At 42.6% G+C, this 23,928-nt stretch overlaps 1 protein-coding gene across 1 annotated transcript in view; it reads left to right on the top strand.

The window, feature by feature from the left end:
* The first annotated feature begins 10,673 nt into the window (after positions 1–10,673).
* LOC124594597 overlaps positions 10,674–23,928 on the top strand; it is a 393,017-nt gene continuing 379,762 nt past the window's right edge. The window contains exons 1-2 of the mRNA XM_047132970.1: positions 10,674–10,832; positions 15,129–15,174. Of these exons, the coding sequence (XP_046988926.1) occupies positions 10,776–10,832; positions 15,129–15,174 (103 nt within the window). The 5' untranslated portion in view covers positions 10,674–10,775. The remainder of the gene's footprint in view (positions 10,833–15,128; positions 15,175–23,928) is intronic.

A 23,928-nucleotide genomic window follows, 5' to 3' on the forward strand; every position in this document is an offset into this window, starting at 1 on the left:
TAATTTTAGCACTGTAACAACTGTAACAGATACATTGTATTACTCAAAATATCTATCCTGGACGCCTGCTTATGGAAAGTGTCATAATTAAGAAACAAGAACATGTAGTGTTACTCTTTTTAGTGGTGATAGCTACTTAAATTAACTACAATGGATATAGTACTTCCATGAACTGCAGTGGTACATGTATACTACCAAATAAAGAAGTTATCTCGGAGGCTAAAGTCCATTGTTGAGCGTGATCAGTGTTTGTCTTTCAGTGGTCATTAAGCGTGCTGTAGAGAGATTTCAATCATCCAGAAAAGTCAGTAGGCATGACATCTGCATACGGTGACACGAGACAGAATGAGCTGTCACTGTGTTTGAATGTGACAACCTGAACGTAAATCTGCAGTCGATGAATGTAGCCCCGTGACCTTTTATTTTCTATCACGTCAAGCTCTAAATGATACTTTAAGATCCACTCTTGCTAGCAAGAGGTATTGTAATGTATTACCCATGAGATCCAGGAAAAGCAATGAAATGTGAGACGCATCTTATGAAAATAAGTTGGAGCTCAGAGATAGAACCTGGGAAAGCAACTGTAAATGGGAATGGTATTACTTGTAATACAATAATAGCTATGTTTTGTATGCTTCTTTTTCTCTGTTCATGTTCCATGGTTTATTTATAATCGGGAATGATAGTATTTCCGTTATTTACTAACTTATTGAGGGAGTTGCTTTGTACCATTGAAACTCTGAGATCCGGAACTGTGAGATACCAAGTGACACTCAGTTATGTGAGGACAGTTCTTTCTGTAGAGTGAATGCGTGTGTAATTGCAAATTCGTGTGTGTGTAACTCCTTCTCTCGCTATCATTTCAATATTTATTTGGGTCTAATTGTACCCTTTACTTGTGTGTATTGTCCCATTTGCTTCACGTGTTCACGTTTCATTCAGTGAGTCTTCAGCTCCAGCTGTTTATGATTTCATGTTTATACTTTCGTTATTTTAGATACCGTATTCGGTGCATTTTTGTGTTATCGAAACTTGCTTTGCTCATATGCAGGACGTGTTGCTACGAGCAAGTCGAGGGCTTAACTTCTACGATTCACAACTTAAACGGCACACTGCATTTCTCTTAATCCTTGTTCAAATGGTTCAAATGGCTCTGAGCACTATGGGACTTAAATTCAGAGGTCATCAGTCCCCTAGAACTTATAACTACTTAAACCTAACTAACCTAAGGACATCACAAACATCCATGCCCGAGGCAGGATTCGAACCTGCGACCGTAGCGGTCGCAGGGTTCGAGACTGTAGCGCCTAGAACCGCTCGGCCACTATGGCCGGCCTTAATCCTTGTGTTAGTTACTCATTCAGTTTTCAACCGTTGTGGTAATTCACGTGTTTGCTACTTTTGTTAGAATACTCAATCACGTGAAATTTTTATTTCGTATTCGTGTGTGCATATTCTTCGGATCATTTACTGTATTCATTACTCCAGCTTATTTCATTCAGTTTTCATCTGAAGTCAGACTTTACGAACTCCTCCGCCATAATTGTAAATGTCTGGTGATGGTCTAGTTTCTGCTACCTTTAAATTCTGCCGTGTGGATCCAGTAGCGAGTGTTTTATTCTATCCTTTCCTTTCCTTGAATTTCGTATTTGAGTTAAACAAGAGAAGTCTTTTATCATCTATAGCGATTTCGGATTAGTGCTTCTTCATGAATTAATCAGGCACCAGCAACTTCTAATAGTGGGATATTCCTTCTTAGATGTTAGTATCAGTTTTTATGAACATAAATGTTCATTATAAAGGCTTATGGTTGTCTCTGCACGTAATTCCCATCAATATTCTCACGTGACTTTCCGAAGCGCGGCCTTCAGCGTTACCAGATCGCAGTTAATGATAGCGTAAGTGTGATGATTTATTTTACCTGTGCAGAAGGAGTGGCAGTACCGATTGTCTACAAGACTACGTCTTAAAAGGCCACATGTCACCACTCACTGGAAGTCCACTTTCGTTACTGTCTTGCAAATGCCAGTCTTCTTCGCCAATTATGATTATTTTCAGCCGCAATGGCTATGTTCGTGCACCGTGACTGTGTGGGAAAATCATTAATTTCAAGTTTCTGCTACCAGTCACGTTTAAAAAGTGACTGGTAGCAGAAACTTTAAATAAATAATTCTTCGCCAATGTTCAGCAGTCAGCATGGGTGCATGAAGCAGGCACCTGCAGGAGTGGTTTACACGCAAGCAGCAACATTTGCTGAACAGTAGTTGAGGAAATATTGTTAGTAGTCACTTGGGTCATCTGGGTGGTTAATTGCTCAAGCGTTCCACGTCTATTAGTCCGTGCACGTCTCAGCTACCATCGTTCACCCCTCTCGTCTACTGCCCGTGGTGCATCACAGATGCTTCGGCGCCGGTTTTGAAATGCATTATTTTTCCGTGCACGGTATGTTTTAACTACGGCGGCACGCCATCCGGTTACAGACTTATCAGTTTCGGATATGCTTCCACCCTCGGCCAGGGACCATAGCCTTTTGAATGTCAGATACATCGCTCTCAGTTTTCGCATTACGACAACGACTACAGTGTTGTCTGCGTCTCCTCCCACCTCCCACCCCCCTTCCTTTTCCACGGGCACGTTTTATATACCCTCCAGGTACAGTGCTTCCATCTGCCATTTATGTGTGGTGGTTGACCGGTAACGTCGAACACAGGCTGTGGTCGCATTAATGTGCCTGGATCGTGTAGATACGTCGCAGATTGAGCATTGTAAACACCCAAACACAGGGGCATGTCACCCTCTTGTAATCTCAGTGTACCATTTCCTGTTCTGGAATTTGGTGAACTAATTCCAGTAGTGTTATCAGTACAGATAATCTACGTTACTCCGGGAGGCTATAATTAAAGTGCAGCTACTCACGCTGGTCCAGTGTGGCCTGTAATTATCGTATGGCAGCGAAACCTGGCTGATATGCCAATGCGTTAATGGAGAACCGATTTACGCTGGAAAACTAATTAGTTCCAATTGTGGCCACCAGGTGCAAATATGGCGCTATACACTTTATATGACGTATAACATCCACGCTGTCATTTGACAAGCAATAATGTGAGTAAACACTATAGCTATCGAGAAGAGAGACCGTGCGCTGTTAGTGAAACTGTTCCATGTGAACGGCAGCAATTACACTACTGCATTAAGAGAGTGTCGCACACTGAAGGCTCTGAGGAGAAGCGCGATGGCATTAAATGGTTTAAAGAAGATGATACTAAAATTAGAAAATACCAGTGAGCTGGGCATATCTAAAAGAAAGTGTCCACCAGGAACACGTTCAGTCTCTACCTGATCAAAAGGCCATTCTTTTATTCATAGCGCCTAATTTGTACCTGGTAGGCAAAATTGGAGCTGAAACTACCTGGCAGATTAAAACTGTGTGCCGGACCGAGACTCTAACTCGGGACCCTTGCCTTTCGCGGGCAAGTGCTCTACCAACTGAGCTACCCAAACACAACTCACGCGCCGACCTCACAGCTTTAGATCAGGCAGTACCTCGTCTCTTACTTTCCAAACTTCACAGAAGCTCTCCTGCGATCCTTGCAGAACTATCACTCCTGGAACAAAGAATATTGCGGAGACATGGCTTAGCCACAGCCTGGGGGATGTTTCCAGAATTTCTCATTCTATAAACATCCCCCAGGCTGTGGCTAAGCCATGTCTCCGCAATATCATTTCTTCCAGGAGTGCTATTTCTGCAAGGTTCGCTGGAGAGCTTCTGTGAAGTTTGGAAAGTAAGAGACGAGGTACTGGCGAAAGTAAAGCTGTGAGGACGGGGCGTGAGTCCTCCTTAAGTAGCTCAGTTGGTAGAGCAGTTGCACGTAAAAAGGCACACAGTTTTAATCTGCCAGTGAGTTTCATATCAGCGCACACTCCGCTTCAGAGTGAAAAATCTCATTCTGGAAAATTGGAGCTATTGTTTTCCAGCGTTAATCGGTTTCGCATTAACGCTTTAGAATATATACCAATTTTTGTTGCCATAAGGTAATTACAGTACACTCTGGATCTATGTGAATCGCTGCACTTCAATTATAACCACCCGGTACCAGCGTGGAATACATCAAATTAGACCAGCGAGTGTGTTCTTAGAAACAGCTGCTCCCATTGAATGTTTTCTTCTTTGAATGCTCTTCCTACTAATGGGGCCGGCAGCAGTGGCCGAGCGGCTCTAGGCGTTTCAGTCTGGAACCGCGCGACCGCTACGGTCGCAGGTTCGAATCCTGCCTCGGGCATGGATGTGTGTGATGTCCTTAGGTTAGTTAGTTTTAAGTAGTTGTAAGTTCTAGGGGACTGATGACCTCAGATGTTAAGTCCCATAGTGCTCAGAGCCTTCCTGGAACAAAGTAACGATGCGGTCGCGATCGAACCGCGGTATTGGTCGTCCAGGCGTTGTTGAACAACACGAGCCATTTACATCCTTCGTAGTGCAATGTCTGGAACTGATCTGCTGTAGGGCCTCCTCTGTCTAATAGGCGTTGCTCATGCATGATTGTTTACATCTTCGGGCGGGTTTAGTGATGCCTCTGTACAGTAAAAGGAACTGTGTTTGATACAATATCCACAGTCAACGTCTATCTTCAGGAGCTCTGGGGACCTGGGTGGTAAAAACCTTTGTTTATTCTTGTATTTCGTGTCACATTTCATGATTCAAGGTCAACGGGAAGTGACTATCTGCTCCAATGAGTGAACTTGCGAGTATCAAAATAAGTCACGTAAATGGCCGTATCTTTTGATTGTGCTGACTGAGAACATAATTTTCTTTACACTTCCAATGGACTGCAGACCTTACTATGCGATATCAATTTCAGTTTGTTACGTCTACTTACTCCTGAGAAAAGGGGTCTTAACAATCGAACAGACAGAGAGACAGACGGACAACAAAGTGTCCTCTAAGTCAGTGGTTGTCAAACTTATTGCTCAGGAACCAATACTGACATCAAGAAGCGGCACATCGGGGCGCATATGTATTGACCTTTTTCTTGACTGGTGACCTAAGTAAAGTAAATGAGTATGTTATCAACCCCCCCCCCTCCCCCCCCCTGCAACAGACGATCTAGCAAGGCGCAATAAGTTGGCCTCCGGCTCCTAAGTACTGATCGTCAGAAGTCGGCACCATTCGGAATATTTCCTGTCGACTGTTCTGTGTTCAAGATTGCTTCCCCCGCCCCCTCCCCCACACCCCGGTCCCCCTCTCCACACCTCCGTCAGCAACCCTAAATTTGTGATATTCCAAATGCCACATAAAGTGTGACAAATGGTTGTTGTAGGTCTGTCATAAGTTATATTAAGAAGAATCATTTTTTTTATTTCTCGATGGTGATGAGTTTCAGACACATGTGTCCATTTTCAAACCATCTGTAAGTCTGACAAATACAGGCGATAGCTCATGTACGAGAACCTGCCCCTGCAGTGACCAAAGTGGTGCTAAGGCCGGCTCAACAGCAGTAAAATATTGTGATCAGAACGGTACTGTGGTCGCATAGCACTGTTCTGATCGCTGCAGGGGCAGTTTTTTGTACATGAGCTGTCGGCCGTATTTGTCACACTTACGGATCTTTCGAAAATGGACTCAAGTGTCCGAAACTACTCACCAGCAAGAAATTAAAAAAAAGGTACTTCTCAATGCCGCTTCTGACGAAACTACAACGAAACTAAAACCATTTATTTCAATTATGAGATACGTTACAGACCTAATTTTCACCTGCAGCATGCCCGAAATTCGTAAATAAGTACCTGACAAAGTGTTTCGTTGTCTGTGTGACCGTTTGGTTGGTTGGTTGATTTGGGGGAGAGGACCAAACATCGAGGTCATCCGTCTCATCAGTTTAGGGAAGGATGGGGAAGGAAGTCGGCCGTGCCCTTTCTAAGGAACCATCCCGGGATTTGCTTGAAGCAGTTTGGGGAAATCACGGAAAACCTAAATCAGGATCGGTTTGAACTGTCGTCCTCCCGAATTCGAGACCAGTGAGTTAACCACTGCGCCACCTCGCTCGGATGTGCGACCGGAGTATTAACTGATTAATGACTGTAAATATGCTTGTAAAAATGAATTAAAGATGGTCGTCCATTTTACAAGTACTTAGTTATGTTTTGCTTTAATGCCTAAACGTGTTTCATTCTCAGGGGCATTTTTTCCTGAAATACAAGCGTAAAGATTTTATTTAGGTTGTGAAATATGCTGCACTGGTTTTTGTAGTTGTACTCTGTTTTTGTTTACGAGTACATCTTGCAAAGGCGCCGAGTTTCCAAAATTTCTGTGGGTGCATATCAGTGGCGGAATGTAGTATACGTTTTTGGGGAATCTCGATATTTTTTGAATGATTACCTTGCTCCACGAATCCCGTCAGTAGACCTCTTCTTTGTACTAGCTATAAATGCGATAACACCGCTTCAGTCTACAATATCGGGCTCTCGCGTCCTCCGAAGCCCTTGTCTCAACAAACAAAATGATGACAATCCAGATTACGAGAAAATAATTTCACTGAAATGTTAATAAAATAATTCGATCCTTCTACCGACCTTCAAATTCAGTTCATACAATTGCTGAAAGGTTCAAAGAAAATCTGAGTTACGTATCTAACACATACCTGACTCATACGATTTTAGTTGGTGGTGACTTTAACTTACCCTCGATATGTTGGCGAAAATACAGGTTTAATTTCGGAAGTACGCACAAAACATCATCCGAAATTGTGCAAAACGCATTCTCTGCAAAATTTTTCGAGCAGTTAATTCATAAGCCCCCGCGAATAGCAAATTGTTGTGAAAACACACTTGAACTCTTAGCAACAAATAATACTGAGTTAATAACGAGCATCAGAACGGATACAGGGATTAGTGAACACAGGGTTGTCGTAGCGAGATTTAGTAGTGTAACCCCCAAATCATGCAGACATCATTATCATCATCATCATCATCATTTAAGACTGATTATGCCTTTCAGCGTTCAGTCTGGAGCATAGCACCCTTATAAAATTCCTCCATGATCCCCTATTCAGTGCTAACATTGGTGCCTCTTCTGATGTTAAACCTATTACTTCAAAATCATTCTTAACCGAAGCCAGGTTCCTTCTCCTTGGTCTGCCCCGACTCCTCCTGCCTCTACTGCTGAACCCATGAGTCTGTTGGGTAACCTTGCTTCTCCCATGCGTGTAACATGACCCCACCATCTAAGCCTGTTCGCCCTGACTGCTACATCTATATAGTTCATTCCCAGTTTTTCTTTGATTTCCTCATTGTTCCCATCTACTAGTACCTGCAATCATCCTAGCTACTTTCATATCCGTAACCTCAACCTTGTTGATAAGGTAACCTGAATCCACCCAGCTTTCGCTCCCATACAACAAAGTTGGTCGAAAGATTGAACGGTGCACAGATAACTTAGTCTTGGTACTGACTTCCTTCTTGCGGAAGAGAGTAGATCGTAGCTGAGCGCTCACTGCATTAGCTTTGCTACACCTCGCTTCCAGTTCTTTCACTATGTTGCCATCCCGTGAGAATATGCATCCTAAGTACTTGAAACCGTCCACCTGTTCTAACTTTGTTCCTCCTATTTGGCATTCAATCCGTTTATATCTCTTTGCCACTGCCATTACTTTTGTTTTGGAGATGCTAATCTTCATATCATAGTCCTTACATTTCTGATCTAGCTCTGAAATATTACTTTGCAAACTTTCAATCGAATCTGCCATCACAACTAAGTCATCCGCATATGCAAGACTGATTGTTTTGTGTTCACATATCTTAATCTCACCCAGCCAGTCTATTGTTTACAACATGTGATCCATAAATAATATGAACAACAGTGGAGACAGGTTGCAGCCTTGTCTTACTCCTGAAACTACTCTGAACCGTGAACTCAATTTACCGTCAACTCTAACTGCTGCCTGACTATCCATGGCCGGCCGCGGTGGCCGTGCGGTTCTGGCGCTGCAGTCCGGAACCGCGGGACTGCTACGGTCGCAGGTTCGAATCCTGCCTTGGGCATGGGTGTGTGTGATGTCCTCAGGTTAGTTAGGTTTAAGTAGTTCTAAGTTCTAGGGGACTTATGACCTAAGATGTTGAGTCCCATAGTGCTCAGAGCCATTTGAACCATTTGACTATCTATCTAAAGACCTTTAATTGCTTGCAAAAGTTTGCCTCCTATTCCATAATCTCGTAGCACAGACAATAACTTCCTCCTAGGAATCCGGTCATATGCCTTTTCTAGATCTATAAAGCATAGATACAATTCCCTGTTCCACTCATAACACTTCTCCATTATTTGTCGTAAGCTAAAGATCTGGTCCTGACAACCTCTAAGAGGCCTAAACGCACACTGATTTTCATCCAATTGGTCCTCAACTAATACTCGCACTTTCCTTTCAACAATACCTGAGAAGATTTTACCCACAACGCTGATTAAAGAGATACCTCTGTAGTTGTTACAATCTTTTCTGTTTCCATGTTTAAAGATTGCTGTGATTACTGCTTTTGTCGTCTGATGGAACCTGTCCCGACTCCCAGGCCACTTCAATTATCCTGTGTAGCCATTTAAGACCTGACATTCCAATCTATTTGATGAGTTCCGACTTAACTTCATCCACCCCAGCTGCTTTATTGTACTGCAATCTATTGACCATTTTATCCACTTCCTCAAATCCTGCAGACGTAAATGAAAAATATACCTATTCAAATAAGCACATAAAAATTCACTTGACGCCTTCCTGAGAGACAATCTCCACTCCTTCCAAATTAACAGTATAAATGTAGACCTGATGTAGCTTGAATGCAAAGAAATAGTGTCGGCAACAATTGAGGGATTTATGCCAAATAATTTGATAAGTAACGGAGCTGTTCCTCCTTGGTACTCAAAACAGGTCAGAACACCGTTACAGAAACAACGAAAAAAACATGCCAGATTTAAACAGACGCAAAATCTCCTAGATTGGCGATCTTTTACAGAAGCTCGAATTTTAGCGCGGACGTCAATGCGAGATGCTTATAATAGTTTCCACAACGAAACTTTGTCTCGAAACCTGCCAGAAAATCCAAAGAGATTCTGGTCGTATGTTACGTATGCTAGCGGCAAGACACAATCAGTGCCTCTTCTGTGCGATAGCGATGGCGGTCCTATCGAAGACAGTGCTGCCAAAGCAAAGTTACTAAACACAGTCTTCCGAAATGCCTTCACAAAAGAATACGAAGTAAATATTTCAGAATTCGGATCAAGAACAGCTGCCAACTATGAGTAACGTAGGAGTAGTGAAGCAGCTTAAATCACTCAATAAAAGCAAGTCTTCTTGTCCATGGAGAGAGTGTCACTGAAATGATATTGGATTTTGGGTGGACACCATTAAAACAAAGGCGTTTTTCGCCTCGGAGCAATCTCACGGAACTCAAATTGCCAACATTCTCCTCCAAATCCGAAAATATTTTGTTGACACCGACCTACATAAGGAGAAACAATCACCATGATAAAATAAGGGAAATCAGAGCTCTTACGAAAAGATGTAGGTGTTCGCTCTTTCCGTGCGCTTTACGAGATTGGAATAATAGAGAATTGTGAAGGTGGTTTGATGAACCTTCTGCCAGACAGTTAAATGTGATTTGCAGAGTATCCATGTAGGTGTAGATGTACATGTACAACAAATGTTAACGGATGGGGAGGGCGTATTGTATCTTGTCAGTTGCTAGGAAACATGGAAGCAAGCCGAAAAGACTAGATTTCGTTCACAATATAGTACGACCATTATTCTGGGGTGTCCCTTGGACTTGGCCAGACAAAGGCAAGGAACCGCGAAGTATGTTGCTTTGTTGCCTTTGCACAAAGACATCTGGAACAAACAGATATTTTAACTTCCATCTCAGTGCTTTAATAGTTCATTACTTTTGGACAAAGGCAAGTGAGAAATATTTATTTTATTTTGATGTTACCAGACTGAAAATTCTGTGGATGCGGTTCCGCAACCGCGATGCACCCACGTAGTCGGTACGCATGCATTTTGTGCGTCCTTTACTTGCCAAGCAAAATCAGTCGCAGGTCTAAACTAATACACCATAACATCTGCAAAACGGCATCGTCTGATGAGAATCGTTGGCCCCACAAATACATGGTCGGTATTACGATCGTTATTATATAGGTTCAGTTTCTGCCGATTGAGGCACGGACGCCTGAAAATGGATTAAAGGATCGACCATCATATCCCTAAAATGAATTGAACACATTTGGATACGAAATACTGCGTGTTGTAAACGTTAGTTTACAAATAGTTTGTCTGTTTCCTGCGAGGAGCGTCTAAATAAAACAGGGATCTTTAAAATATGAATCGTGCCACGTTTTACAGAAACAATAATTAGCTTTCCAGGGAAACGTGTGTTTTGGATAATATGTGTTTTACAGTTATTCGTGCAGTCTTGGGTGCATATTAATATGAGTAATCGGCAGCTTTCTGATTCGCAAATAGTTTAAAGCGTTGGTTAAGAAAGAACTCTGCGCTACCGACCGATTTCGGTGAGGAAGCGGCGCCCAAGAGCGAGTTCAACACTGGTTCGATAGATGGCAGCGCCGGCGTGTCGCGCGCGCGGGCGCCTGGGAGCCGGCGAGCAGTGGCGCGCGTTTTGTGGCGGCAGTAGGTGGCCGACAGCCGCGCAGTGCATGCCGAAACTAGCCATTGTGCGTCGGTGCGTGTGTGACGCGCGTGGGACGCCACGTCGTAGTCGGAGAGCACGTGCCGCGAGCGCTCGGCATGGTCGACAGCAACACCGTCATCGAAGGCACCGTCAAGTTTCGAGATGGCAAAAAGGTGATTAGTTCGTCACGTTCTCCCTCAACGGAAATCATTTTCAATTTTATCACTTGCGTATACGGTAGTACCATCAGCTGAGGATGCGGTCTGCATCTAATTTTAGTAGCTCTTACAGCGTTCCACAGCCCATAAAAATCTGTAAAACTTTTAATTCATAACTATTTCGAATCGGGACGTATAAACATAAACGGAAATGGAATATACATTAGTAACACATTTACTGGCAAGCAATGTAGTGTCGACAGGAGAAAGTGATATGAATAAATGGTTACTATTTAATACCGTACATGTGGGACAACAGCCCCTGACTAGATCATGTGACGATCTAAATGCAAAATTGTAGGGAAATGTCAAATTATTCATGACGAAGTTCTAAGACGTCATTATGACTGCCGCTATGAAACTGAATACAGTGATTTGGTGTAAACAGTGATACTGTCAATTGTTAAATGTTATAATCGTCCATTAATAAGGGACCACTGGCTGCCTGATCTACTGTAGGGAATTCGTGCAACGGCTGAGCGGTCTTACAAGTACAGGATTTTCTATTGCTTACACCCTTATATTACTGGAAGGCCGGAAACTCTCATTGTCAGACAGAGAGATCTCGTCGCGAAACCGAAGTATTTGATTGATACAGCTTGAGTGCAAATTTCTTTTTTAGGAAGTGTGGAGAGCACCGGTGACAAATGATGTGCCTGGAATCCCGTGATCAGTGCCGAAGCGTTTCCGTAATACAGAGACAAACAAGAAAAACGATGTGTCCCACGCTGTTGAGTGGAGAAAGGTGCTAATTGACTGTGAAATTTGTAAACAACTAATGCGGTAGTAATGGACAGTAGTAATGTACATGGCAAACAATATTTTCGTCATACTACACACTAGAAGTTTCTCTTTCCATCAATTATCCGCAACACACTCAACGTGAGGTGAGTTGCTCAATGTTGAAGATGCAAGACTCGTATTCGGGATGAATGGGGGCTCTAATACCTTTCAGTCGATCACATTTACGTTCACTGTAGTTTCCCTAGTTTGCTTCACGTTTATAGCACTTTCTTAGGAAAGTGCCACTGACAATTTCCTACCTCATCCATGTTCACTCCAGAGTTGCGCACCGTGTTCAGCTATATAATTGCAGACAGGATGTCGACAACTTTCACCTCTCTGAACCATCTAGATAGCGGTTATCAATAAGCATTGATACCAAATTGGTAACACACCTGGCAGTTGTTTGCAAGTGTAATAATTAACGTGGTCTCAGGTAATAACTATCCATCTTTCACGCAGCGAAGAGTGGAGAACATAGTTCGTGTGTGACACAGTCGCTTCATCTCTGAACTGCAGTTCTGTTTAAAACTGGTATCTGATCATGGACCTGTACCTTTCTGAGGATTATCTCAACGGAATTTAGAAAGACCATATTCATTAATGTTAGGGCTACCACGCAGTACAAAAGAACTAAAAAAAATCACCATACTCTACACCGTAACCACATTTCCGTGGCTAATCAAGCATGTACTAAGGCGACGATCAATTCACGCAGTAACTAAATAATATGGTACAGAGTGGTGGATTTGTTAGGTCTGGCAAAATGTTACTACACGTAAAACAATGTAGTAAAAGTGTCGGGAGCCAAAAGAAAACAGTAAGAGAATAATGACAACACAAGGTCAGGCGAAAAGTTTTCCAGTAATTGAAACTTAAAGTTCATTCAACGTATTATGACCCGTCTTGCAACCAGACAATTATCTTCTGCTTCTTCTCATATAGTTATTGACCAGGCAAAGTCCCTGACCGTCATAACGTATCGGATGGATGTAGTTTATTAAATCTTCCTTGATTAGACTTATCATCCGTTGTACCTTAAACTGTGCTGTTATTCAAATCAATGCTCTTCAACTTAATGATTACGTCCAAACGAGTACTTCGTAGCTTCACGTGAATCTACGAGGGCACTTCAGAAAGTAAGTTCCGATAGGTCGCGAAATGGAAACCACTGTGAAAATCCTATGAAGCTTTGCGCAGGTGTGTTGGGCAGTGTTTCTAGTACGACCGTTGATTGCGTCACGCCGCTCTTTTCAGTTCTGAACGTACAGTTAACACGTGAAGATGCCTAGAGCATGCGTCTCCCGTCAAGTTCGAGGGCCTGGTGAGAAATTTCGCCAGAAGCTATGCAGCCCACGTAACATAACCGTCATTCGTTTCCTTCTTTAAGACAATTCTGAGCCGAATTCTGCTGGGGCAATGAAGATACTTCTGCAGCGTTTTCGATGGAAAGTGTTTCATCACCAACAATACAGCCCTAGCTGGCTCCTTCTGAGTTTCATCTTTGCTCACATGAAACCCTGACGAAGAAGACAACATTTTGGCACAGACAAGGAGCTGTAGGCCAGCGTAAAGAATTGGCAGGAAACGCTGACGGCTGCCTTCTATGACAAGGGTATTGGAAAGTTGGTAGAACGCTACGACAGGTGTTAAGTCAGATGTACGACTATGTAGATAAGTAGCTGGAAGTTGTAGCTAACTGTTTCTCATAAAATATTTATGATTTTCACTGTGGTTTCCATTTCGCGGTCGATTGGAACTTACTTTCCGACTACCCCTTGGATCTGAAAGTTCCTCACATATTTCTTCCAAACCGAGGCCTGAACTTCTTTTTCCTGGCTTTTATCCGGTATCCTCACGGAGTCGGCGGGCTAATCAGTATGTTTATTTTTTATTGGTTTTTAGTACGTGCCCACATAGCCATCTCAACAGGGGAATGTTCTTTCTGACGCTACGAAGGGAAGGACAACACTACAGCCAGTCCCCTAGTGGAGGAAATCCCCGACCCGCCCGGGAATTGAAACCGGGCCCCTTCGCTTAGCAATCCGCAGTGGTGACTGCGCACCCACCGAAGCAGACATGTTAATCTGTATTAGATAATTTTAATGGTATAGGGCGACCGGATGCTCTTCCTCTCACCACTGCCCCCCCCCCCCCCTCTCCCAACCCTCACCAAGACGGTAAATTATATACCCCTTGTGTTTGTGTCCAGTGTTTCGATGTGAAAGTGTGAGACAATATTTTCTAAATGTTCGCGGATGCTGTAACTGAGGCGATACATGGTAGCAGCCCGTTATTCTCCTAGTCGGATGTAGAAAACGGCCTAAAAACCGAATCCATGCTGGCCGGTTCACCGATCCTCGTCGTTAATCCTCCTGGCGGATTCGATCCGGGGCCGACGCATCTCCTCGAATCCCGGAAGCGGCGCGCTAGCGCTCGCGCTTCTCCTGGCTGGTAACTGTGGATATGGAACTAATGGATAATATTCAAGACCCTTATCCCGTATTCTGTTCGGAAAATTTCTGAATTACGCTCCACGTATCCCGAATAGTATACGTATACAACGCTCACTTGCTTACGCAAGCATTGCCTTCTCCATATATATTCGTTTAAGCGTTATACTAAGAGAGAAAAAATTGCGCAGTCCTATCATCTAAGCACGCTTAAAACTACTGACTCACAGCCGAAGACATACATTGCACACGTTTACATTAAGTTTTATGAACGTTAATGGATCATGACAGCAGCTTGTTAACCGCAGCAGACCTATCTAAATGCTTGCTGCAGTTTTGGTAGCAGTAGCCCTGTATGCTGTGTATGTTTGCCACTTATTTGCACCACTGTACGATAAAGGAGGATAAGAATGTCGTGCTGTTTAATCTAGACAGGACGCCACTCACTCCGTCTCAACTTGGGCACTTAAAATTTTATGGCTTTCTTCGAGGAATAACTTTCGCTACAGATATGCTTCTTGGGGTGTAATATTGCTCATGGTGGTAATTATCAGACGATTTAAGCAATGGGTGTCCAACCCGCGACCCGCGGGCCGCATGCGGCCTAAGGCAAGTATCAATGCGGCCCAAGAAATGAACATTTATCATACGTTCGATAGAAAAAAGTTTCATAAAATTTCGATTACGTAATGATGTCCCACCACATGATGCTATTTCTCATTGTTCCATCCCGTTTATTTTTCCTTTAACTTTCTTTCTTTTTCCTTTTTTTATTATTAGTGTAAAGTATATTACGTGCGGAGCATAAATGTTTGTCTTCCTCCACCGTGGCCCGCAGTAGCTGAAACGCTGGACGCCCCTGATCTAAACGCTTAGCCGAATGTATGAAGGTCCAGAACCAAGGCTTTTGGACCCCGATTGGACTGAGAGTTCGTAACCTACATGGCCTGCCAGTAAATGACAGCTAGGACAAAAGGTGGTAGCGTAGTACAGTGGACTTTTTCTGTTGTTCTAGTGGAAGTCCCGCTGGTGTGTGATGAGAAAGCTGTCCCCAGTCGCAGGTATGTACTGTATGTAAGCGCACGCACGATTCCTCCCAGCCACGCCGGCGGAGCCTGCTAGCTATGCTGCCCGCCACACGCAAGAAGCTCGATTCCTTTAAGACATTGCCTCTGTCGGATTGCCTGTGTAGCAGTACTTCGGAGAAGCTACTATGACAGTATTGATGATATATAGCTTACAAGCGCAGCATACAACAAAATTCGGTGGTTTATCAGCTTCATCATTTTTAAGCGACAATATTCATTCATTTAATACATAACTAGAAGAGTTTTTCTGTTGCTGCACGTAAAGATCTCATAAATTCGAGCCAAATGATGATGAGACACAAAATTCCAGTTCTTGTTAATGAGAAACGCACTATTTTAATTCTCGAAGAACAGTTTTGATTGGTATTTATTTCGACTCTACTGATGGTTTCATAAGAACATGCTAGTAAACTTTGAACTTATTGCGTCTTTATCTATGTAAATAAAAATATAAATCTTCGTTTGTTCAATCCTGATATTTCCTAAAGTTCCTGGCGATTGCTTCGAAATTTCGTCACAACATTGTATTCGAATAAGGGCGTGTTTTCATATACTTACTGGAGCACCATTTTATATAAATACATATTTAATATAAAACAGGGAAACGTTTTACCAGAAATCTCGAGAAATACTTGAACGATATTACTTCTTATTTTTATGTGATACTGTAATTAATATTCTAAAGTACGTGGGCTGTATTTTTCTTTATTTGGATTCCCGCCATCTTACAACGTATGAATACATATATAATATGGAAGGTGGAAATGATATTACCAAAAATTTCCCCAAAAGTGCTTGACCGCTTTATTCCGGATTAGTACTAAATACTCTAACAAACATTCCGACAACACAGCCTATATTATTAAATATACATATTATATAAATATGTATTTAATATATGAAGTGGAAATCTTGTTACCAAAAATCGCGAAAAGTTCTTCATCGAAATACTTCAAATTTTTATACATTACTCTAATAAACGTTCAGAAGGACATGGGTAATATACAGGGTGAAGAAAAGTTCGCACAGTCGGAGTTCGCTTCGGGATTCCTCACATATTGACAATATAAAAGTGTCTGTCACAAAATTTCGGCCTGCGCGTATTTCAGGCAGTAAATGGACTTAAAAGACTGGCAACGCTGTAATCACGTGTACGGTAACTACCTCTGCCTGCATTAGAGTTATGCAGTTGGTATAGTGGATAGGATTTTGGGTTAGCATGCAGGAGGCCGAGGGTTCGATCCTGGGTCGTAGATTCTTTTTATTTGCTAAAAGTAGTCTGCGTGATACGGTATCTGTCGTCTTAAACTTAATACAATGGTTACATTGGATTTGCACAAAGCATTTGCAGTTACGTGTTACGAACTCAGAAATGGAAATACAATCGTTTTCATTGATCAGTTTTTAAAGAAACCTTTTGGATATCGTGGACGCGAATTGTTTCGCACCACTGGATCTTTCATATTCCAAACCTGTTTTGTTGGTACCCTCCCGCAATTGTCCCATCGATTAATACCAACTATTATTCTTGTCACTTTCAGGTCATTACAATCCGTTAGAGTCTTACGTCACCAGTAGAGCTAGCAACGTGCTTCGCAAATAATTTCGTTGGGACAATTGGGGCACGGTACCCAGAAAACAGGTTAGGAATCTAGTTGTTGCAGTGTATAAGAATTTTTAATGTAGGTTATATATAAATTTATATACAATATAAAATAAAGAATCGTTGCTAGTCTCGAAAAGTTCTTGAAAAATTTAGTTCAGGTTCTTGCATAGAATTCCAGTAATATTTTTTGAAAAAAAAATGCAGGTTTTCTGTTAAAACCGACTGAGAAAAAGAAAATTCTGTGCTTTGCTCTGCTGTGAATACGTGCAGTATCGTTTTCATTCTGGAAGTCAGTTTTAACAACGATAGTCGGATATTTAAACAACTAGAAAAGTTGTTTCTCACATACATGCACAATGTGCTGTTTTGGTTCCACACAGATGATTTTCACAGAAATAACAAAAGTTGTATTTGTGTATTTTTGTGGCTTAACAGCATAAGACTGATAACACTACGGAACTTGAATTTTCAATGGCAATAAACAAGGCTCAGGATCAGAGAGAGAGAGAGAGAGGGGGGGGGGGGGAGTGGGAGGAGTAGATGATCAGAGAAAGGGGGCAGGAAATGTACACAGAGAGGAGGAAGGGTGTGGTTAGAGAGAGGAGGAGGTGGAAGAGGAGCTGACCAGAGAGAGGGAAGAGGAGCTGATGGACAGAAGCGCGATGAGGGGCTGGACAAAGAGAGGAGGAGGAAGACATGGACAGAGACAGAAGAGAAAAGGATATTAGGACATACACATAATTCCTATACATTTTTGCAATTACGAAGCATTGCCAAGCTCGCTAATCTAGATATATACTCTGGCGAACACTGTGAACAGTATGGAAATGGGTACATACCACTGTAATGATTTCGTCTCCTTTTAGTCGCGTATGGAGCGACGGAAGACTGATTCCTTAAAGGCGACAGTGCTCGCAGTAAATAGTTTACCGCTGTCTTCGCGGTTCCTACGAGAGGGATACGAACGGGGCTCTGTCTAGTCTATCCTTCACCTAATACTGGTACTTGAATTTTTGCAAATATGCTTTTGTGGAATATTTGGCGTCTACGTTCAAGGTCTGCCACTCATGACTTTGACTTTCTTAATTAAGCTCTCCTGTGACGATTCGTGTGGACCTTCTTTGATCTGTAGCCCTTCCTAATCTTACTCGGTAAGGGTCCAAGACACTTCAGTAATATTCTAGAATTGGTCGCAGGAGCAATCGTTATTGCAGACTGATAGTATTTTTGCTGTATCCTACTAGTAAACTTAAGGGTACCACCTACTTTTGCTACGATTGAGCGTATGTGCTCACTCCATTTCATACTACTACATGTCGTTACTCCCATGTTTTGTGTGAGTTCACCGGTTCCGACTGTGGCTTATTAGGCCACTGCTGTCTCATTTTTTCTTAGCATACATGCTGTCTGTGTCAGCAGACACTTCATGAAGCCTTTCTTTAAAGTAATGATTTGTAGATAAGAGCTCTATTACAGGACAAATGAGGCTTGAAATGCAGACACTAGAAATATCACAACCAAAATCATATGATAAAAAGTGTAAAAACTGAAAAGGATGTCTTACCTTTTGTAGATAAGTCTCATTAATTTGACACATGCAACAACTACAGTAGTGGATAAGTTGGATTAATAATTCAAATAACTCTGAGAGCGGTCTGCTTTGCTTACTGGGATACTAAGAAAGGAGAAACACCGAATATGCAAATAATTTTCCAATTATGCACTGTTTACTTTTTTTGTTCATATCACTTTAGCTAAGCAGATAACAAGCGTTGTTACTTCATAACCTACTTACAAGTCAGATTTAACATGAATATATATAAATTATAGGGTAACACTCTATGTGCCCATGGGACTGAATTTAGTCCGTTCTTGCCGGTCGTGATGGCGAGCGGTTCTAGGCGCTTCAGTCCGGAACCGCACTGCTGCTGCGGTCGTAGGTTCGAATCCTGCCTCGGGCATGGATGTGTGTGATGTTCTTAGGTTAGTTAGGTTTAAGCACTTCTAAGTCTAGGGGACTGATGACCTCAGATGTTACGTTCCATAGTGCTCAGAGCCATTTGAACCATTTAGTCCGTTCTTCATGTAATCGTATCGGTGATGTCGTTTTGGACATCTTACACGCGTTAAGGAGATAGGGAGCTTACTTACCCCTGCAGCCCTCTTGTGTGGGCCGCTTCTGCTCTTCCCAATACGCTGTCGCCACACCGATGCAAGCAAATTGTAAAACAAGAAACTACAACTAAATGATCCAGCCACCAGCAATTTTAACGAAATTAATGGATCACGTCTTTGTAATCCTTTGCCGCCAATGTGATGTTGACAATATTCACTGAATAATATTCTTTGATTAGTCTCGGTGGGTACGTCTATGACGTTTCAACATTTGGCTATACAGCTGCAGGCAGCGAAACCTGATGTGTATCAATAAAACAACAATTTTACCAGCTGTCAGCGGAATTTTACTCACCGTCAAGCCCGTGAACTACAGATGGCCGGAATATAAAATACGTAATAGATTGTGATCATGCTTTTCATTAGTATTCACTACGGACAGTCTGTTTCATGTAGGCGGAATACTAATTGCCTGGATATAACTAACGATGTACCGCAGTATACGCTTTAATGGAAGTGTCAGCTTTCGTGGCTGTTGTGAATTCGAACGATCTCCTTTCTGGCAGAATTCTGTGAAACATTTGCGTGTAACTTGAACCATCTCAGCTGGCAGTCTCATTGCTGGCGGTCTTTGAAAAGCCACTCCTAATGCAAGATTATGATTCGTTGCTGGCTGTCGATCATCTGTTTATTGACAGATATGGTCTTTTGTATGCCTACCCATACGTTCTCCCTGTTGACTTTGCAGGATTGTTTTACATAAATGGCGTTGGTTGTTGCTTGACAATCAAATTGGAACACTACACCAGCTCGACGCAAAGGAAATGAGGCTATTAAGGAACCGTGGTCTCAGCGTATTAGTGCAATGATTGACTTTTTCCACACGCTGTTGCATGTCTCATCAAAATCGATCAACTCATTGGCAGAGGACAATGAGTTTGCATGGGCATCATGCTTACAATTCGCCGGAAAATGGCGTCTGCGATGTCTGGCACGAAAGAATGAGACGATGCTGCAGATCTGTGTGCTTATCACGTTTGCTCAAGTAGTGACAGTCGCCATAAGAGTGGGACCATAAGTTAGTCAACAAATGCCTAGCCCGCTCGGCTGGCCGCGCGGGGTAACGCGCGGCTTCCCAAGTAGAAAGGCGTGCCGGTCCCCGGCACGAATCCGCCCGGCAGATTAGCGTCGAGGTCCGGTGTGCCGGCCTCCCTGCGGATGGTTTTTAAGACGGTTTTCCATCTGCCTCGACGAAGGCGGGCTGGTTCCCCTTATATCGTCTCAGTTACACTACGTCGGCGATTGACGCGTAAACACTGTCTCCACGTACGCGTACACCATAATTACTTTACCACGCAAACATTTGGGGCTACACTTGTCTGGTATGAGACATTCCCGGTGGGGTGCACTAGGGTCCAAACCGTACAGTAACCCTGGGTTCGGTGTGGGGCGGCGGTGGGGTGGATTGACTGCTGTGGCCTGTTGCGGGGTTGTGAACCACTGAGGGCTACGGCGGGACGAAGCCTTTCCGTCGTTTCTAGGTCCCCACAATAAACGCACACACACGCACATACACACACACACACACACACACATACACACACACACACACAAACAAACGCCTGCTTGCGTTACCTCAATTGATCGAAAGATTTCTACTTTTAGTATCCTGTGATTGTGTCACTGAGCTGATCGATATTGACGAAACTTGGCACGTCGTAAGGACACACAGTAATATGTCACAAGTGATCACGTTCGTTTCTTTAGCATTAAGATAATAACCGGCTGTCTATCCTAAGAACTGTCCTTCAAATTAGTGAAAATACTGTGAATTTCATGTACAAATAGAGTTATCCCAAGCAAACACTGGTCATCAGTTTCTTTGGAGGCCCACTATTGATGCCGGCCGTTGTGGTCGAGCGGTTCTAGGCGCTTCAGTCTGACAGCAAGACCGCTACGGTCTCAGGTTCGAATCCTGCCTCGGGCATGGATGTTTGTGATGTCCTTAGGTTAGTTAGGTTTAACTAGTTCTAAGTTCTAGGGGACTAATGACCTCAGCAGTTGAGTCCCATAGTGCTCAGAACCCATTTGAACCGCGCTGCTGCTACGGTCGCAGGTTCTAATCTTGACTCGGGCATAGATCTATGTGATGTCCTTAGGTTAGTTAGGTTTAAGTAGTTCTAAGTTCTATGAGACTGATGACCTCAGATGTTAAGTCTCATAGTGCTTAGAGCCGTTTGAACTATTTGAACCCACTATCGAAGGAAAACATCGTTTTGTTTGTCATTGCTTACAAAGGTATTTTCTAATGTGGCGTTGTGAGCCCAATCCATGCAGTGCAGTAGCGTTATGTGGTATGCTCTTCAAGGACATTTCTTAACGATGACCTCAATATACGATTAATTTCAGTTTTTGCAGTACCAGTTTGCTTCTAGACAAAAGTGGTTGCAGTAATCTGGGAGGCAAACAAAGTAAAACCAAAATATCTGATATGAAATGGGATATTTAACAGTCACTCAGAATACGAAACACGTTGAAAATTCTGTTCAGAGCGCTGCGTGTAGTACTCATCTCTACACGACCCTTGTGTTAGGACACTTCAGAAAGAAAAATTTCAATATCTGCTTACAGAAAGACGATCCCAACTGAGATAAAGGTTTTGATGATGTATTATAACAAATCTCCAAACGCTGAACATGACGGCAACAACGGTGTCAAGCGTCAACAGATCTTGCTCCATCATCGTTTCACAAAGTACTTTGCGAAAAGAGCTGTTGCTTTCGTTGCTGGATGTACAGAAAAGTTCGTAATCTAAAGGGAGTAGACGATCGCATGCAAATGTATACAGAAGTCGTTTCACTAGGCTGAGTCTGTCCTTTGACGGCACTCTCCTTCATCACTATAAAATGTTTATGTGTTGCATTTGTCATGATGAGGAGTACACAGTGATTGTTCATGACAGGTTGTCAGGCTTGAAACACATTTAAAGTCACTTTTGTACGTTTTTCTTGACTAACTCGAAAACCGCACCCTGCTGCGAAAACGTGTCGCAGTACAAAATTAAACAATATTAAATTTCCTACAAAAAATGTCCTATTCATATTTTTCTCTAGAACTAATTGTTTCTGCGAAGAGAGTGTGAAAATGTTGAAAAACTCGCTCGATGCGCATGCACTGTATCAGACGTAGTTTTTGTAGGTCAATTTGAGGTTTACAATGTGCCACAATAGTGTAGAGCCAGTTGAGAGGAACAGTTTGATAAGGGACACTTGTGGTCTATCAAGTCAGGAAACTACGAGTTATTCAAGAAAAACGTACAAAAGTGATATTAGATGTGTTCTATCTCGGAAACCATTCGAAATAGGGCATACGTCCATATGAAGTTTTTTGTTCAGAATCACTAATACTATCACCCCTCAAAGCATCTACCTTTCCTCCTCACTCACCCTGTATAGGTTGCCCAGCTTGACAGGTGAATTCTATGGAAACAGTATCAACCTGCCTTTGCCTTATTTTGCACTGAAACCTTACCATTAGGAGTCAGTATATAAGCTGCCCTGGAGAGAGGGGAAGGAACTGAGAGAGAGGGAGGAGGAGATGGACTGGGAAAAGGGAGAGAAAGAGATAGACAGTGATCTTGAGGACGAGGGGATGGTCGGAGAGAGGCGAACTGAGTAGTTTGTCACAAAGATGGGAGGCGGTGCTGAATATTGAAAGGGAGGGGAGAAGATGGAGGGGAAGAGGTAGGAGGAGGAAATGTGCGCAACATGTGTTGAATACGTACGCAACGAAGCTAAGCTGAAAATGCTAGTTATGATTTACAATGTGATGTAGTAGTAGTTTATTTCTTGTTAAGGTAGACCATGGATTAAATCTGTGTTCAGTTAGACTGGGTCTTCACCGAATAGTGTACAGTTCAGATATGTTTGTACTGTACTGGACAATATTCCATACAGAATTCAGTAGAGGTTCGTAACCACACATTCGCAATTATCTCAGAACGCTTCAGCTCCCATTATCGTATACTTTCATCCGAATCAATTTCGCTTTTAATTATAATACCGTATACTCCCCGGTGTACACTGCAATCTGGCTCACGTTACTCTCACAGTTCCTACGCTAGCTGTACGAAAAATAATAGCTGTTAAACTTTTGGTCTACCTCGACTCTAAATATACCGAACAGAATTTCGCTCTCGCGAAGTTATGTTCCCGAGAACAAAGTTATGGTTCATTCAAAAATTCCATTTACGGTCCCTGAACTTTCCCGTTGCACTTTTTTTTGTGCTGCATCAGTTTGTTACGATTTAAGCAGCACGTCTCTGAATTCGTTCAATGTCTTCTGTAGCAAACACCTGATGGGTCTCGAAACACCGAAGCTGTATTCTGGAACTGATCACACAACTGCACTTATTTTCTGTACAGATGCGCTTCACATCCGTAAAATCCGCTTAAGATAGTACCTAGGTCTCCAGTCGCCTTTCTCTGCCACTGATTTCTGAGCTCATCCCATTCACTTAGATTCGTAGAAACTTACCGATAATCACCTAATCGAATATTATAGGTTTCTCTCTCTCTGATATTCGCATTATCTTGCCATTACGTTCCTTTAGTGAGAGACTACGTAAACTCATCGTCAGGGAATACTCATAAGAGACAGAGCATTAAGGGAACTATAATCGTTCCAATTATATTTCAAAGCGGTATATATCGTGTTACGTACCTTTGTGTTGAGCTATCTCCTACTAGTTTTAACGTTTTGGATTACATCAGCTGAAATGCTTCGAGTCAGTCATTTTTATGTAGGTAATTAAGTGTTTGAGTTATCACTTAAAATGATTCAAGACATACGGATAAATGGAAAAGTCCTTGCAAAACATCAGATATACACTCCTGGACATGGAAAAAAGAACACATTGACACCGGTGTGTCAGACCCACCATACTTGCTCCGGACACTGCGAGAGGGCTGTACAAGCAATGATCACACGCACGGCACAGCGGACAC

This window comes from Schistocerca americana, chromosome 2 (genome assembly GCF_021461395.2).
Source record: "Schistocerca americana isolate TAMUIC-IGC-003095 chromosome 2, iqSchAmer2.1, whole genome shotgun sequence".
Lineage (NCBI taxonomy): Eukaryota > Metazoa > Arthropoda > Insecta > Orthoptera > Acrididae > Schistocerca > Schistocerca americana.